We start from the raw sequence: 18094 nt of genomic DNA on the forward strand, positions 1-18094 counted from the left end.
GATGTAAATTCTGTGCATGGAGTTCAACTGCGTTGATTTTGTGTTTGGTGGGAAATTCTGAAATGGGTCTAAAAGTTTTTAATAAAAAATTATAGTCACACTTTATGTAGTACTATTATTTTAATTTTATTTTTGTAATTACGGTTTTTAGGTTTTAGTTAAATTTATTGCATGAAATTAGAGCATATTTACAATTAATTTTTAAAATTTATTTTCATTTCTATCAGATAAAAATTAGTGGTAGTAAATATTAGAGCTAATAAACTTAAATTCAAATATATAATGATGTCAAAAGAATTATTTTCTTGAAATAAATATTAATGTAATTAGATTATACTTATATCTAATCTGTTTTCATGGTTTGAAACTTTTACTAATAAACTTAATCACTTGATTTACTTGAAAAAAAATATACTCATGATGGTTTTGGACCCTTGTTTGCTCTAATATATGGCACATAATAATTCATAATCTCACTGTAAATACAAAATATAACGATTAACGAAACATAACAAATTTATAAATCGGCTTTCATTGCCTCAACATGAACCAAGAGCATTGGCAAAACAGAACTAAAGGCCCAACCCAACCCTTTTTGTGTGTTTATAGTGGGCCTTGAGTTGGCCTGAATTTTAACTAGGCAGTGTATAACTTCATCAATAATTATCTTGTTAACCAACGGGTCGCAGCGCAGTTGGCAGCGCGGAGCTGTGGTGACCACGAGGTCACAGGTTCAAATCCCGCCACCCGCTCGAAAGCCTTAATTCGCAAACCTGGTCGAGCAGGATTAGTCGGATTCGTTCGGTATACCCGTGGTTAAAACCAAAAAAAAAAAAAAATTATCTTGTTAAATTCTAAATGAGAAACTAATTAATCTTACTTCAAAATGAATAATTCTAGATTAAGATGTGAATAAACTATTTATTAATAATTAAATATAATTGCTGACATTGGCAGTCAAGACTCAAGACCCTGATCTCCCTACAACCATAACGAGTACCTTGGGTAGGGGTATTTTAGTTTTAAATATGGATGTCCAGACACCATATGTCCATATCTATGCTGCAATGTTGGTAGTCCAACTTGACCAGCTGTGTAAACATGGTGGAAAGTGGAACCCTAGCTAGATGTACTTCAAGACCAAACATCCACGTACTACTCATTCCTTTATTCATTACTTTAATCTTTTCAAATAATATAGACTATAATATAGTACTTAATTAGGTAATTGTATATACTCGATTCATTTCCCATAGCAAATCCCATTTGCATGAATTATAATTAGTGTCATGAACGAAATAAGTCAGTGAAATGCATGTTTCACTTTCATAGTACTATTTTTCAAAAATGTGATTGAAATGACTTAATGAAATATCAGGAACACTTATAAAAAATAAATGAGATTATTACTATAAAACATCCCAAAATAGCAAAATAAGAGTTTCATAACGGGAGAATTTATATACTATGGGAACACTCATGGGGAAGGATTAAACCTTTACCAACTCTTTATTTTAGTGAAAAAAAATAAGAGTAATTTTTACATTAACTTAATCTTGATAAGAGTTCTTGGACCCTATCAATATTTTTTCTCTGTGCCCACTCGTATAGCTTAAAGAAACTGCAAAGGACGGTGCAGATCTGACGCAGATCAACAATTGTATTTTATCAATCTAATATGATTTGTCCGGCACGATACATTCATCTACATAATTGAACCTCATTTTATTTAATTGCACAAGAATCTAATGTTCACTTGGTGGCAGACACATCAAATATTTAAACTCAATATACTAATCCAAAATTAGTTCCCATGTGGTAGGTGTGAAATCAACACCATACACACTTTTCTATTTAAAAAGAACCTATGTGGAAGAAGTACCGCAGGCTTATCTAGATCAACCCTTCCATTGTCCCAATCTTGTCTAACACTATATATACCACTTTCTATATCACACTTTTTATTATAATATGGAGTACTTTATTTTCATTTTTATGAAGATTGGATTATGGTTTATTTGATAGTACCTTATGTGTCCACGAGTATAATGGCCCCCCTCAATAATAGATCAAATTGGATTCCCTTCGATCATATCCATCGCTCTTTTCCTTGTCAAACTCATCTATAGTAAAATGTTTCTATGCCGTTGTAGCAAACGGCTAGAATGTGATTATCTGAGTCCAATCGAAACAACAAAGGGTTGAATCTTAATATCGTATGGAGATTTTATTTATATTTTTCAAACATCTTAATCGGTTCTATTTCTTTAATGAATTAATGTTGGTGTATGCATGTAATATTGACTGAAAGAACTCTAAGAAATCCAAGTTCCTCGACAATGAAATTTATTACATCAAATTAAAAAACTGACTACGAAACAATTTCCCCGCCTATTTATATGAGGTCCAAAACCCCTAACAATTGAGAAAGAAATTATGGTAGATAAGTTAAAATCTGAATAAACAATAAATGACATTTTCGCCCTTCAAACATTCTCTGATGGCCAAAATCCATATTGCACTAACACTCGTTAGCCAGTGGAGAGCTAAGTTCGATTTCTCGGCTCATTTCTCATGTGAATTTTGAGTCATTCTAAAACGGTAACGTTTTTAGCTTTGTTGTTAAGTGCATCATGGTTGTGGTAGTATTAATTAGAGTGTATATGGGAAATAGGGTTAGGACAAATTCTTAGGTGTAATCATAATAAAGCGATGACATACATATATATAGTTGGCAAGTCTTATCAGCATGTGAGTCATGTGGGACAATGCTTAACTCTAGGGATTCCCACCATATATTTTCCCTAGCTAACTAATGTCCAGATAATCTATATCATCTCAATTCATCAATTATATGAGAGAGAGAAAGAATCATGATTCATGGGATAGTAAATGAGAACTAAATAAGATTTCTTAAAATTGAAATCCAATTACAATCAACATTAATTGACATGAGAATCATCAGTACATGTAATAGTAACAAATTACTCCTACTTATGATAATTAAGATGAAAATTATGATCATGTCATATTTAGACTGAGGGCATGGAATAGCCAGGGCGGGCTATTCGAAACCGGAGTCTCGGGCCCCCATTTTAATGACGGGCTTCTCGACCCCGTTGTCGGCCCGGACACTTTCTTCTCGTAGAAACTTCTCGGGCCCAAAGTCAGCTCAAGATCGGTCTGATCATCGTATCCCATCTCCGGAACTCCACATTTTCCAACCGGCTCCACGGCCCGTTCGGGCCTTGGCTCCGGCCCGTTAAACGTTATACTAGTCGTGGTGCTACTCCTATCCATTCGCGCGTTTTTTGCCATGTCTTTCATCAGCATTTTCTGTATTCGATACAGGCGATGGAGCTCATAAACCTGCAACAAATCAAAGTAAAAAAATGAAAATTATTTTGATTTTCAAGATCATAATTTTTTTTTAGGAAGAATTAATAAAAATATTTAATTTAATTACCTGCTCTCGAAATGTTTCCTCGTGCTTGAGCATGGCCATTTTCATGTATTCCTTGTCGAACTGATTCATAAAATCTGATTCTTGAAACCTAAGATATATTTTGTGTTGGTTTGATTGATATATTCTTGTTGTGAATATATATTTCTCCCCACCTGAAGCATGAAAAAACACCATAAATTCAGATATTAATTGCTAAAATTGGGCACATGATGATGAAAGCTGTGCTTCAAGCCAGTGAGGCCATAGATGTGAAAACCCACATGTTTTTTTTATCTATATATATGTATATTTTTTATGAGCATTTATTTGTTACGATAATGTTTTGGGCCAACAATAACTATTGACAAACGGAAAATATCTATTGCTTATCATCGTTTACATAAGAAGTTACTATTTTAGATATTTCATTGAAAATAATTGGACTGCATTTGTTTGTTTTTTTATCAGAATCGTCAATATTACTTTTTGATAGATTATGCGTACTATTTACCAGTTTATGAATTTCATAAGAATCCAAAAAAATAAAGTGAACTTCATGCTATCCAAAGATTGAGAAATGAAGAAATAATGCTACTCAAAAATCTGTAAAATTACAGAATTTTCAAGAAAATGGAATTGAGAAACTGTATTTGTATGATGATCAAGAAATTAAGAAGCTACACAAAACCCCAGTTGAAGAAAGGATTTTGAGCAACCAAAATAGGTTGATTTTTTCAGACATATAAAGGAATGTTCTTACCAGGAAGAGTGTGATGAAGTTGGAAAATCAGATATTTGTGTGTGTGTGTGTGATCTGATTTGGTCCAGCTTGAACAAGTTGATCTTCTTTTGTGGTGACACACAATTGATGTTGTTAGCCTTTTGGCATATACTGCCGCCGTATATATATATACATATACTCAAAGTGTGTGTGTGTGTGTGTGTGTGTTTGGACAGAGAGAGAGCAGAAGAATTTGTGTTAAATTAGTAGTCACAGAAATCAAAGCAATTGTTTGTTGGTAATGAGGGTTTTGATGTGAATGATGAGGGCATGCCAAACAAATCCCACTGCTATGTGTATTTCAAGCTTTGTGTGTGTTTGTGTGTGTGAGAGAGAGAGAGATGCCCTGACCATCTCCACCACAACAAGTTGTAGTATTTCTTTATTCACTATTCTAAAATTACTAATCCCTCCATTCTCAATTAATATCATCTATTCAAAAATTTGATCTCTTAATAGTAAAATAGAAAATAAAAAATAGTAATTAATTTTTATTAGGAGTAATTTTATCCGCTTTATCAATTTTACTAATAACAAAACAAGAGAAGAAATCATGTAACGAGAGAATCGAATAATTCAACTATATATAAAGTATTGTGTGATGACATTTCATATCACGAATCTTGGGTATTATGAAATTTATTTTCTATTTGTGATTTCATCACAAATCATCAAAGTAACAGCGTAGCCTGACAAAGAGAAGCACATGCACCCAATAACTCATTTTAATTTAGTATTGTCAAGATTGTGTCCCTGTTTGTAATTTTAAAGAAAATAATCAGGAGTATTTTTTTACTCTTTGTCCACAGACAAAAAATCTTTTTTTTTTTCTTTCAAAATGTACAATATTTAAATATAACACACGTAATAAGATTAAGTGAATCTACTTCAATTTATTGATGCATACATGTAGACAATTAGAGTACAGCCAATTAATACAAGTTTTTTTTTAGTATATAATATATTAAGACACTAACATTGGACCACGTGGCACATCTGCAGTTGGATTTTAGCCGTACCTTAGGGGTACCTCAACTAAATCACAAGCCATGAATATATATAGTCCAATTAATAAGAGAATTATAACGTTATCTTAAAGCTATATACCAATCTTAAAAGATCACTTAATTAATGATGTACAATTTAATATAGATTCTACAAATGCAGGGTATATTTGCGATACTATAAATACTTTGTTAATAATGTCATTGATTTTTATTGAAAAAAATGTTTAGATCTAAAATTGCTTGCAGTTGAGTGATAGTCCCTCAAAATCAAAAGTAAACTTAAGAAAAAAGATTCAAAGGGACAACACACATTCCGACTCATTCGATAACCTTATTTGTCGGAGATGAGTGCGACAAGAGGCTAGAGAAAGAAGTGGGAACAAATGAAAGAGGGAATTAGCTCATCTTGAACAAACCAGACAACATAGATCTGATTAGTAGCGGATCCACATAAAAACAAGGAGTACAACTGACACGCACCAGAGTTCGACTCTCATCCAACTATGAGATCCTAAATTCCATCACTGAGTTAGATAATGTCTTCTTAAAAAGACAAGGCATCAAGTTAAATTAAATCAACATGAACACATTAAATTCAAATTTATGAGCGAATATCTTAGATTAAAGTTCAAAAGGGTCTATCGACCCCAAGATTGTGACAAAGATGTCATCAAAGTATTAGGTACATCTATCAAAAGACAAAAAGGTACAATAAGCAACTATATATTCAATTTAAATATATTTGCAAACATTTAAACTGATTAGATTTTTGTCAATCATGTGAACTTTATTTTGTCAATACCATGATTTTGCATGCGTCAGTTTAAACCAAATTTTAGTACCAGATAAAATAAATTTAAAAAGGAAAGAATAAAGCATGTCCAACCCATGATCGCTCAACATTATGACAGATCAAACACCATAACATATATGCAAAAATAATGTAAAGTTATATTTAAAAAATTGGAATGAGTTGGATTATGATAATGTAATGAAACATTAATGAATTGAACTGCTATTTAATTTACATTTTTAATATTTTGAGGTAATTGAGTCAACTAACGAATGCATATTACATGATTAATGTTGAAACTATATAATATCTAATATAACTAGACACACTAATATAATAAAACAAATAAATGACAGAACGATTGGATCGAGACTCCTTTAGCTTGTTATGAGATCCAAATATATAAATGAAGTATTCACAAAAGACAAGTTTGATATATAAACAAGTGACAACCAATAATCTTATGTTGAGTAATTTAATAGTATAATTTTGTGCATTAAATTATGATGCCTGTAACATATTGGATGAAGTAATTTTATTCAGTGAATGAATCAGCTGTTTGGATTTTGTGATAATAATATATTTAGAAAGATCGAAACACCACTAACGTGGAGAAGAGGGAGGTGGACTTAGATATTTATTTATTATTATCAGCAAATAAATATAAATTTAAAAGTCTAAAAATTTACATTGTTATAAACATATTGAATTTAGTGGGTGGGAAAAAAAAGAAGAATCTAAAATAAGAAAATGAATAGTTTCCAATTAAAGAGGGAAGTCATATCAATTTGTCTTTCTATACGTTATGATTATCCTGTCTGTGACAAAAAAAGGATTTTTTTTTACAAATATTTACATAATTTTACCATTATTTTTCTCATTGGAAGATGGTACACCAAATACAGTTCAGATTTCATTTTCCCCTACAATTTACTTCTCCACGTAAGCAATTATCTAATACTATATGTTACGAATCAAATTTCATTTGTTAATTTAATTAACAATGCCTTATTGTTTTAATTCTTTACTTAGTTTGTTTTACTTTATTAATACACATAATTACAGTACAACTACTTCGAAATATTCAAATTCTATTTTAATAAAAAAAACCCGGAAAATTAAGAAAATGACTCATTTAAAAGATGTTGATTTTATCTCTAGAATTAAAAAAAAATGAATTTTTAACATATTTGCATACCTTTTGTTTTGATATTTTGATTAATTGAATTGGTGAATGATGATGTACGAATTGGGACATGGTTGCACGCGTTGCCGGTGCAGGAATGTGGTGCGGGGCCCACTTGACGTAATACCCTTATCCAACTTTTTATCTTCAATTCAACCCCCCTATGTATCTGACTGTCCCACCATATATTATGCTCCTCCGTTCCATAGTAATGAAGATGTTTTTTTTCGGTACGAAGATTAAAAAAATTGTGTTAGGTGAATTAAGTAAAAAGAATATAAAATGGAAAATGAAAAAGGTAGAAAGATGAAGAAAGAAAAAAGTAAAAGAGAGTAAAATAAGTGTGTAAAATTTGTTTAATTTTACTAAAAAATAGAAATGACTCTATTACTATGGAACGCACCAAAATGGTAAAATGACTATATTATTATGGAACGGAGGGAGTACTCGCCTGTCCTACTAAATATGAAATATTTTAATTTTTAGTACGAGATTTTATATGATGTTATTTTATAAGTTAAAAAAAATAAAACAAGAGAAAAAAGAGTACATGTGATGTTGTTTCTGTTTAAAAAAATGTAGTACTCCCTCCGTCTCAAGGAAGATGATATCTTCCTAGGACGTCACAGGATTTTATGCAATTTTATTTTGTGTGTTAAATGGATAGAATAAAGTAGTACTAAGAAAGAAGGAATAAAATAGAGATAAAAATACTTTTATTTTTAGTAACGAATTATATCTTATTTGCGATAAATTAAAAAGGAAAGTAAATTATCTTCAGCAGAACGAATGTATTATTTTTAATAGGATAATTCCGAAAAGAAAATGTTTCACTTTTTATGGATAGAGGTAAAATACTACCCCCTCCGTCCACGAATAAGAGTCCCGTTTACTTTTTTGCACTTGTTTTGTAAAAATGATAATAAATAGTTAAAGTGGAGAAATGATAAAGTAAGATAGAGAATAATATAGACAGGACTCTTATTTACATTATTCTCTATCTTACTTTATCATTTCTCCACTCTAACTATTTATAATCATTTTCACAAAACAAATGCGAAAAAGTGAACGGGACTCTTATTCGTGGACGGAGGGAGTAGTATCTTTAACAAAAATAGTTTCAAGGACTCATATATAAATGAGGAGTATACAATAATTGATAAAGCATGAAGAATAAAAAAATAGAAAAGAGAAAAAATGGTTAGAAAGTTTATATAAATAGAAATGAGGTTAATTTTTTTATATATTAAAATATAAAAAATGAGATTAATTTTCGCAAATTAAAGAAGTAATACTATGAATTAGTCTGTTTACTCAATAGTAGATTGTTCTGTTTGTCGAAATTTATCAATTAAAAATAATCTCATATGATATTGTTACGAAATTAACTATCAAACTCCTTCTACAATATTCAATCCAATCTAACTCATTGGATCGAAAATATCATTATAATTGTAAAATTCAAGCCCGAAATTAAATTTTCATTATCGATCAAGTCAAGGTTTTCTCGAAGTGTTTCGGAGAGCGAGAATCAAATATATTATTTATTATCTAATTCATCGAATTCAACATATTATTATAATTTTAAAATTCAAGTTCAAACATAAATTTCATTATCAAGTCAAGGTTTTGTCGAAGTGTTTTGAAAGAGAGAATCAAATATTTGATTACTCGCAAATCGCAATCACCACTTTAATTTATCAATTTACGGCACTTTGATAAAGTGTTCAATCATTATATTAAAATTTAGTAAGTAAGACTTTTATTCCAATCTAATCTTTGTTGATTATGCAAGAATATTGACGTGGTGGCATCTATGTGAAATAACGTTAGAGGGTCAATTTGTAGGCACGTCAACGTTTCATTTTCGATCAACATAAATAATTAACGATTTTATTAGTGAGAAAAATTGGATAGAGGTTATTATAATAAAATTTTAATAGTTAGTTAAAATATCCCCTGATTTAAAATTCAAAACTAATAAACGTGTGGGCTATTAGTATGGTTTATTAGTCGAGTCGAGTTTGAACACACTTTTTCATTAAGATAAATTGTACATGCAATTTCTTGAAAGATGAGAAATTAGAAGTAAGGCTGTCAATATTCCAAGTCTAAGATAAATACAGGTGTCATTCAATTATTATAATTCATTATTATATAACTATCTATTTAGTATTAAATTATAAAATTCAATCTCATAAATTAAACATAATATAATAATATATAATCATAAAATATACTACTAATTTTTTATAGTTTGACCACAGGTGTACCGAACTCGCTTTTGGCGGAATTCGACTAATCCTGCTCGATTGGATTTGCGGATTAACATAAGATAAGATATAATCTTTTAATAGGTCGGATTCGTTTCTAATATACCGGCTTTAATCTTATCGTACAGTGTCGTGTCGTGATTGCAGAATAGGCAAGAGTAGTACACCATGTCACCATGTATTAATTTGAGGGGCAAGAAGGTAAATACGTGGTGGTTAGGCGTGATCACGAATTACGGGTGACACTATTATGAAACTATTGACAGTGACTAAGTAGTCAGTTTACAACGTTAATTAGTCTAACCTAGGATAATGCCACTAATGATGATAATTAGTGGAATCTCTAATCCATCCAAATAAACTACCATTTCGCTTTCTGCCATTTAAAAGGACAACTCATACCAAACAATTATTTGTGCCTTTTACTTTACTTTATTGCTTCTCTAATATATTTAGATGTAATCATCATGAATGGTGAATAATCATACTAGTATTATAAAATATACTGATGTTAGAAGTATTTTTCATTATTTAATTATTTGCATATTTATGCATTTGTGATAGTATTTGTTTTTCCACCAGTCTGTTTGACTAGTGAATGATTTGACGTGTAGTTTATGATTGTTGGTTGAAACTTGAAACTTCTTTCTTGATGATTCGATTGAAGAGTGATTCCCTTTGATGGATATGGTTAGCCGATAACACCGCATGATGTGACTTTACTTCTTAAATTTTTTTGGAGTTAACGTTTTTTTATTTGTTGATTTTGTTACTCGTTGCTCTTCATTAGAAGAGGTAATTAATTGCGAAACTTTGAAAAATCAAACATGACATAAGTTATTTGAATTAATGAAAAATATAAAATTAATTAAGATCTAAAAGAATATGTTGCCAAGTTGTAACTTATAAGTGGCTACTCATATTAATTAGTTAGAGTTTCGATGATTATGCTCAAGAAATAGTAAATGGAAAAAAAAGTGGAGACAAATTTTTTTTGCTTTCGCATATAAAAATTCAATTTATGCAGAAGCATGCATGACTGCAACACACATATCTGCGTGCTCTAAATTTCGAGAACAATGCATTCTATTCTTTCATTCTTTCTTGATTTCCATGAAATTAAATGTTAAAATAATGGAAGGATTCATGCAAAATCATTTTATAATAGAAGAACCCAAGACTCAGCTGAAATTACTTAAAAGAGAAAAAAAAAAAAAGTTAGAAAAAAAGTTTTGATTGCACGTAGTGCCTGGAGTATGTGATCACTTGTCTTGTTAGTCTTGAGCATTGAAATTTAAATGATTAATTTTATAAGATTTCGATAATGGTGGACAAATGCTGACACTTTTACCATGCTTTCTTGAGACTATTACAAAGTTAATTAGTTAGCTTATTACTTTTAACAAAGATGCAAAACCATATGTTTGTAATGATGTACCATTCATCACAAAATTGTTACCAAAGTGAATCTCGAAAAAGGATAATAAATAAAATAATATATGACCTCACATTAGCAAATCCAAATTATTTAAAATAAAACAAATAATTGTTTATACAAAATACAAAATGTAGCTAATCCACATTATTTAAAGTAGAAAGGGAGAGAAAAAGATTGGTAATATATTGACATCCACTATATAAAATGCCCTACAATGTCTCTCTATTTAAACATTGGCTGTCCAATCAATCTTTCATAACTTAAAAGTTAATATTGTACAAATCCGTGTGTTCAATTATTTTAGAAGCCCATTATCTTCAAAATATTATACTTAAAAACCATTTTGTATGTGAATTTCGAGAAAAAATTCACTGGTTTCGAAATACCACGGTGGAAAGCATATGTGGTATACCCTACCAATAGTATTTTGACAAATAGATATGCATATTGGTCTTATCTCCAACTAGAATGACACATAGACACACAATTATGGAAATTTCTCATGTGTATACATAGATAATATAGCTCCATATACACACATATATGCACATTAATTACTATCCAATTACCATCCAATTGGTTAACAGCAAAAATTTGATTTGATATGAAAATTTCGAGAACCCAATATATACTCATTAACTACGAGAAAATCTTTATATATTAACTATTGATACTTTTGATAGGATTAAACTTTATTATTGGTGATCAATTTGAGTATAGTAGTTTTATTTATTTTTATATTTTAATTATTTACTACGACAAGCTTAGAATCTATTTTGTTTCTAGAGTTTTTATGGTGTACAGGCAAATTTTTAGTATAGTAAAAATATTGTTTGGATCATGTTATTATTATTAAGTACTCATCGCTTTATATTTTAACATAAAATACAACAATTATTAAGTTAACATGCTATAGAAAAATAAAATAAGAATTATACTATATTACCATTCATATTTAACATGCTACATAAAAATAAAATAAGAAGTATACAATATTATCATTCATATAGAAGTGCAATTACTTGTTAAAAGAATAACAAAAAATAATTCTATTAAATATCGTGTACAATGTATTTAATCAAGTTACGTGTTATTGGTGCTTATATGATTTGGAGTGTAATTTTGTTCTCCACAATGGTAGAAATGGCGGCTATTTTAATTGACGCGAAAGATTTTCTCTTAGTTAATGAGTGTATATTGGGTTCTCGAAATTTCCATATTAAATCAAAAATTTTGCCGTTAAATAATTGGATGGTAATCAATGTGCATATATGTGTGTATATGGAGCTATATTATCTATGTATGCACATGAGAAATTTTCATAATTGTGTGTGTCTATTTATCATTTTAGTTGGAAGTGAGACCAATATGCATATTTATTTGTTAAAATACTATTGATAGAGTATACCACATATGCTTTCCACTATGGTATTCCGAGACCACTGAAATTTTTTCTCGTGAATTTCGTTATTTTAAACAATTTACCAAAATTAGTCTATTTTTTCTAGTTCTCTCTTCTACTTTACCTACTTATTCACTTTCTTTATCTTATTTTACCATTTGACAATTAAAACTAGTGAACGAAGGGATGACCATTTAGCTAGTTGATATATTTAGTTTGTTTCCAAGATTGTGTTTATTGGACATTAAAAATCATGTTCAATCCAAACAAAATCAAAGATTAAACTCGGAAGGAAAGCTCTTAAATCATGGTTTGTTAGTACTCCGTACTATATATTTAGAGAGACAAATCAAGTCCATAAATTTGAGTTGGACTCGTGTCTGTTAGTTACTCCCTATATTTGTTTATTTTTATTTTTGATTTTGAATAATTGTTATATTATTCAACTATATACGAAACGAAAAAGGCATATGCTTAACTTCATGGCCCACATAAATTTGGTTTGGGCCGACTCAGCATAATACTATTAAGCCCAACTTTAGTTTCAAATTATGTATGTTCATAAAAAAGGCACCAAGCATACATCGCTATACCTCAAACGCATATTTATGGTATTATGTATCTATATAAATCTTATAGGAGGGACTAAAAAAAAATGCAGTATTATTGTGAAAGCAGAGAATCTTTTTCAATCTTTCGATCATAAGTACTATCTTACTATAAAAATTTCTAGTTAAACCAATGAGACTATTTTTCGTGGACGGAAGGAATACTAGTTTTATATTCCCTCCGTCTTCAAAGAATATGCACTTTCGGTTCAACATGAGTTTTAATGTAAAATTGGTAAAGTAAGAAAGAGGTAGAGAGAAAAAGTGAATAAAGTATTGTTAGTGTAGAATGGGTTCAGCTCATTAGAGAAAAAATAATTCCAAAATTAGAAAGTGCATATTCTTATGGGACGACTAAAAAGGAAATAGTGCATATTCTAGTGGGACGGAAGAAGTAATAAAATGTGCAAGTGAAATGAGTTAATGTGAATCTACTTATAGTGTTTATAGTAAAAAAGTGAAAATGGATGATAAATGAGGTATGGAGAAAGTAATACTCCCTCCGTTCCACAGTAATAGAGGCGTTTCGTTTTGAGCACTCATTTTGAAAAAATAATAATAAATAGTTAAAGTGGAGAAAGAGTAAAGTAAGAAAGAAAATATTGTAGATAAGACTCTTCACTACATTATTCTCTCTCTTACGTTACTTTCTCTCTCAACTTTAACTATTTATTATCATTTTTTCAAAACTAGAGCTCAAAATAAAACGCCTCTATTACTGTGGAACGGAGGGAGTACTATGTACTAGTATATGAAATTGTTCGATTAAACCAATTGAAATCCAATCTATACTAACCGAACCAAATAAAATTGCTGCTAATATTTTCTTACTGGAGAGGTTGTGTTAGCAATAGCATTTTATGGTGTCCAAACGATGCGTCACATTATGACACATTGTGCTTGGGAAATCTATTCAATTATTGTATCTTTTTGGTTAGTAAAGTTGAAGTTCTAAAATCTTCTAATGAAAAGTTGGCGAAAAATGCGTGCTGAAGTAAAAACAAATTGGTTTCGAATTTGATAAAAGAAAAATGACACAAAATATAACATCAAACAGAAAACGAGATTCGAACAACTATCATTCCAAACCTTTTAAAGTGCCTCCAAGTGAAAAAATGAACAATGTTTGTATAATAACTCATTAAACAGTATTCCCTAAACAAAATTCAAAAGAAAAGTAGAGCAAAATGTAACAGGTTTGCTTATGGTGTGCTAAAGTTGATGGAACGATATTAATATGCAAAACCATTTAACATTATTCCACTTTCATCTTTATAGTACAGTGACAATAATAGAAACTATGCAGCAAAATTTAAGTACTATAACAGTAACCTCTAATTAAGAAGCTACTCTAAAACTCCAGCAAACTCTTCCCTTCAAACCTCAATAGTAAATGGAGAGTGTTCGATGATGTTGAAGAGAAGGACAGGCAATGCCGTATGCCCATAGCCATAGGTCCAACTCCGCACTCAGCACCTGCATCAAAACCTCGTCTCAGACATCTTTTTTCGAATAAACAAACGTATTCAGAAATCAAATTTGCAGTGTGGTTAAGTATTGAGCTTTAAAGCAAGAAGATTAACTATTGAGAGCCCAAATACAGCATTACATAAATCAGAGTTAGACGAATCCAACTACTGCTTAAGGGTGAAGAGATAAGCTCTGGTGTCTAAAACATGGAACAAACTTTTCTTAGTGTTAGCTTCCTCATTCTCAAATTATTTAGAATTAAGATTCACCGTGAACCACAGATTGAGTTGTCATTTCAATGGACGAACATATAGAAAGGAATTGCCTACAAGAACTAACCTGGTTCCCAGTTTTTTTCTGGATCGACTCCTTTATTTCCTCTACGGCATGGATTGTGCATGCTCTAAGTTCGATCTCCTCCTCGGTTCCTGAAGTTATCTCTCTATTGGACTCGATAATATCAGACAACGAAGGACTATATCTTAGGACTCCAAGCTGCTGGAGAACTGCAGGCACGATATAATCAGCAAACATCGTCACAGACTCTATATCCTTGAGTTCACCATATCCTTGACCCTTAAATGCGCCCCATAAATCGGCAACAAATATCTGAGCCCTCTTATACAAGAAAATCTGGTGACCTTTGTACACCGAGTGATCCCTGAAACCTGTAATACAAAATTATTGTAGTGGCAATAGATACAAATGCGACGTAAACAGGCTATTTAAAAGTTTCCGAAATACATTCTTGAATTAGTTTAAGCTTAAATAATGCTTAAGTACCAGGAAAGTGGCTTGTGATGAGCTCCACAAGCTTTACAGCTGATTTATCACAAGCTTTCACAAGGTTTTCTGCTTTCCCATCAAACGACTTTTCGAGCTCAAAGCCCACCTAAACAAACATTTGAGACATTATTGTTTAACCAGAAACTGCTTAGAAGTAAAGCGATCAACAGAAAACAAGCAAATATTTCAACCACGTTAATCAAAACTATACCTCATGCAATAAGCGCACTCTTTCATCCTCCAAAGGTAGTGGCCTAGGCCATTTTAGCATTTTGCGCAGCTCAAGACCTGCCATCATCCATAATATTACAATGTATAGATAGATAGTTCCCAGAACTGTCTCAGTCTAATCAAACGAAACACATCTCTATATTGCACAAGTAGGAATGAATACAAACTCGAATGCTATTTCACAAAGTTACATAGATTCACCTAGTACAAATTAACATAATACTCGGAACAAGGATGTAACTTGAAAAAGGAAAAATTCAAACATTAACAGGACAAACCCAAACAAAAACCAAGTCTTTACTATACACTTTGAATCTCATAGCTAATAGATAATGTTGTCTCCAAGAAAGAATAACCTTAGGTAGCGATGAGTTTGTTGGACAAGATAAGTTAAAAAAACTTTATCTAGGATTAAATTGGTCCTCATGGGTGTGGAGACAAGCAGAGATTCAAAACGAACAAGAGATAAAAATAAACATGTCCCTCTAGTCATGAAAAATACTTATAGATAGCAACGAGTACTATACCGGTGTATTTCTGCAATCGGTCTGCATCGAAAGCAGAGCTATCATTCTGAAGAGCTTCCTTAAGTCCCACAGCCAAATGGTCATAATTCAATTCATCATCTACCATAATAAAAGTGAAAATGTATTCATATTCTATAGATAGGTAAAACAAGATTCGAAATAATCTTTCAATTGGAATATGACTACAAAAAGAATGAAAGCAAAAAGCCTATTTGCAGCTTGAGACAAGCAAACCTTTTTGCCATTCCTAATTCAAATTGCACATTTTTCTAAAAAAAGACACCAAAAGAGTAAAATAAAGTACCAGGCCAAAAGCAGAAATTGAGTGCATCCAACACAAGCAGATACTGAACAGTGAGAGGACCATTGTCGAAATAATGAGTTCCTTCAAAATTCCACTCCACCTTTGGTATCGAATCCTTTATTCTTTCCGCAAAATTCTCGATTCCTATATACACCAATCACCGTTTAGCTCCACGCACACAGCAATTACAAAACCATCACCCAAAAATAGAGATAAAAACAGTTCAAATTGAAACAATACAATCGAAATCCATGCCAACATGCAATCAATTTCAGCGTAAATTGATAAAATTGTGATGAAGAAATAAGCGGCGGCGGCAATGTGGTGTGACCTGAGGAGTCGAGGGTGACGTGGGATGAGCGGGAGGCGACCCAAGCGGCGGTAGCCTTGACTGCCTCCATCTGCAGAAATGGGCGATTTAATGGTGAATGTGTATATTTGGGGGATTGAATGAAATTAAACCCTAGGATTTGATGGTATTAGCGGCAGTGGCGAATGCGCGTGTATTTATATGGAGATTCGAAGTTCCCGCTTTGGAGGGTATGTTATGTTTCTGCCGTTTTGCTTTCTTTTTTATTGTGTTGCCCTTTTCAACCACGTGATGCATTTGGCCTTTTGTGTTTTCATTCTTTTCTTTGAAAATAACGTTTTACCCATATTTGTAGATTTGTGAAATGCACACGTTTTAACCAAATTAGGAGTAGTTGTCAAATGGACCACGTTTTAACCATATTAGTAGACTTGTCGAAATGGACCAACTTCATTGAAGAAAAAAAAGGCAATTCTGTCGCCTTGGTGGCCCCCACGCTCCGGCCGCCATCATGTGTGGGGTTCAATCGGGATACACAGTAGTCCGTTAAGAGGGGTGCCTTAACCCATTGGCTACTAGAAGTCCGGTTCAATCAGGGTATGCAGTAGCCCGTTAAGGGGGAGGCCTTAACCCACTGGCTACCAGAAGCCCGTTAAGGGGGCCTCTACCAGAAGCCCATCTCCCAAGGCCTCACACTTGTGCCCAAGAGACGGAAGCAACTACACAACAGCAGTGGGTTTTGAACCCAGGCTCATTCCAGCAAGATCTGCTCCTCCGTTGCCAACTATGCTACCCATATGGGCACATTCATCCAACACCGTCAGGTTGATCTTATGATCTGTAAGATGACTAATGTCATAGACTCATACTGCCATACGACTCATACTGCCATACATAAGTTATTTTGAGTTTTTTTTTTATTTTCATCAAACTATATAAAACAATTCAAAATCCAATCCAATCCGAAATCCAATCCAATGAAATCCGAAGAGTGGCTCAACCCCCCTACCCAATTTTTTTTTTCTATTTATAAACTTTTGGAATTTTGAAAAATTAAATTAAGCTCATATCAAATTGATGAAACTAAATGGTAGATGTCGGAACTTGAAGAATAAGAAGGGGCTGATCAAAGATTTTTAAGCTGCAGAGACGAACAACAAGGAGATTCATTGTTTCAAGATAGGAAGAAGATACACCGAGTAAAAGTATCTTGCATCCGCCCCTGTGTCGCCCTCGAGACAGGTCTTCAGTCCAACTCATTTGGTATAAAAGATTGTACAGTGTAAAACATGATAACTTAGATAAAATAAGTTCAAGATAGAAGAGTTATCTATCCTACTAAAGCGATCCAAATATTACCAATGTATTATGATGAATCCTAGTTGCAACTTGCGAGCATTTTGCTAGGCACTGTTACAATTGGTAATTGAGAAATCAAACAAAACAATATACTACCACATATTCAAAATGTTAACAAATGTTTATTTATTTAAAAGTTGATGGAAACCAAATGTGCATTTGTTGAAAACTAGC

The 18094-nt window shown here is 31.7% G+C and overlaps 2 protein-coding genes across 3 annotated transcripts; both read right to left on the reverse strand.

The window, feature by feature from the left end:
* Positions 1 to 2886: 2886 nt before the first annotated feature.
* LOC125207954 (uncharacterized) lies at positions 2887 to 4515 on the reverse strand. 2 transcript variants are annotated; one of them, XM_048107477.2, is made up of 3 exons: positions 4206 to 4515; positions 3467 to 3618; positions 2887 to 3369 (listed from the first exon to the last, which is right to left on the reverse strand). In XM_048107477.2, the coding sequence occupies exons 2-3, from the start codon at positions 3533 to 3535 to the stop codon at positions 3022 to 3024; spliced, it is 417 nt and encodes a 138-aa protein (XP_047963434.1). In that variant the 5' UTR covers positions 3536 to 3618; positions 4206 to 4515; the 3' UTR covers positions 2887 to 3021. The 2 variants fall into 2 exon arrangements, with proteins under 2 accessions (XP_047963434.1, XP_088916803.1); XM_089060677.1 differs by lacking the exon at positions 4206 to 4515 and having other exon boundaries at positions 3467 to 4164.
* A 9650-nt stretch (positions 4516 to 14165) lies between these two features.
* Positions 14166 to 16768, reverse strand: LOC125204623 (uncharacterized). The gene is made up of 7 exons (XM_048103331.2): positions 16583 to 16768; positions 16252 to 16395; positions 15948 to 16046; positions 15401 to 15477; positions 15187 to 15295; positions 14743 to 15071; positions 14166 to 14409 (listed from the first exon to the last, which is right to left on the reverse strand). The coding sequence occupies exons 1-7, from the start codon at positions 16650 to 16652 to the stop codon at positions 14317 to 14319; spliced, it is 921 nt and encodes a 306-aa protein (XP_047959288.1). The 5' UTR covers positions 16653 to 16768; the 3' UTR covers positions 14166 to 14316.
* Positions 16769 to 18094: the final 1326 nt, after the last annotated feature.

This window comes from Salvia hispanica, chromosome 6 (genome assembly GCF_029641045.1).
Source record: "Salvia hispanica isolate PSC_SH4W2 chromosome 6, Shi_PSC_v1, whole genome shotgun sequence".
Classification (NCBI taxonomy): Eukaryota; Viridiplantae; Streptophyta; class Magnoliopsida; order Lamiales; family Lamiaceae; genus Salvia; species Salvia hispanica.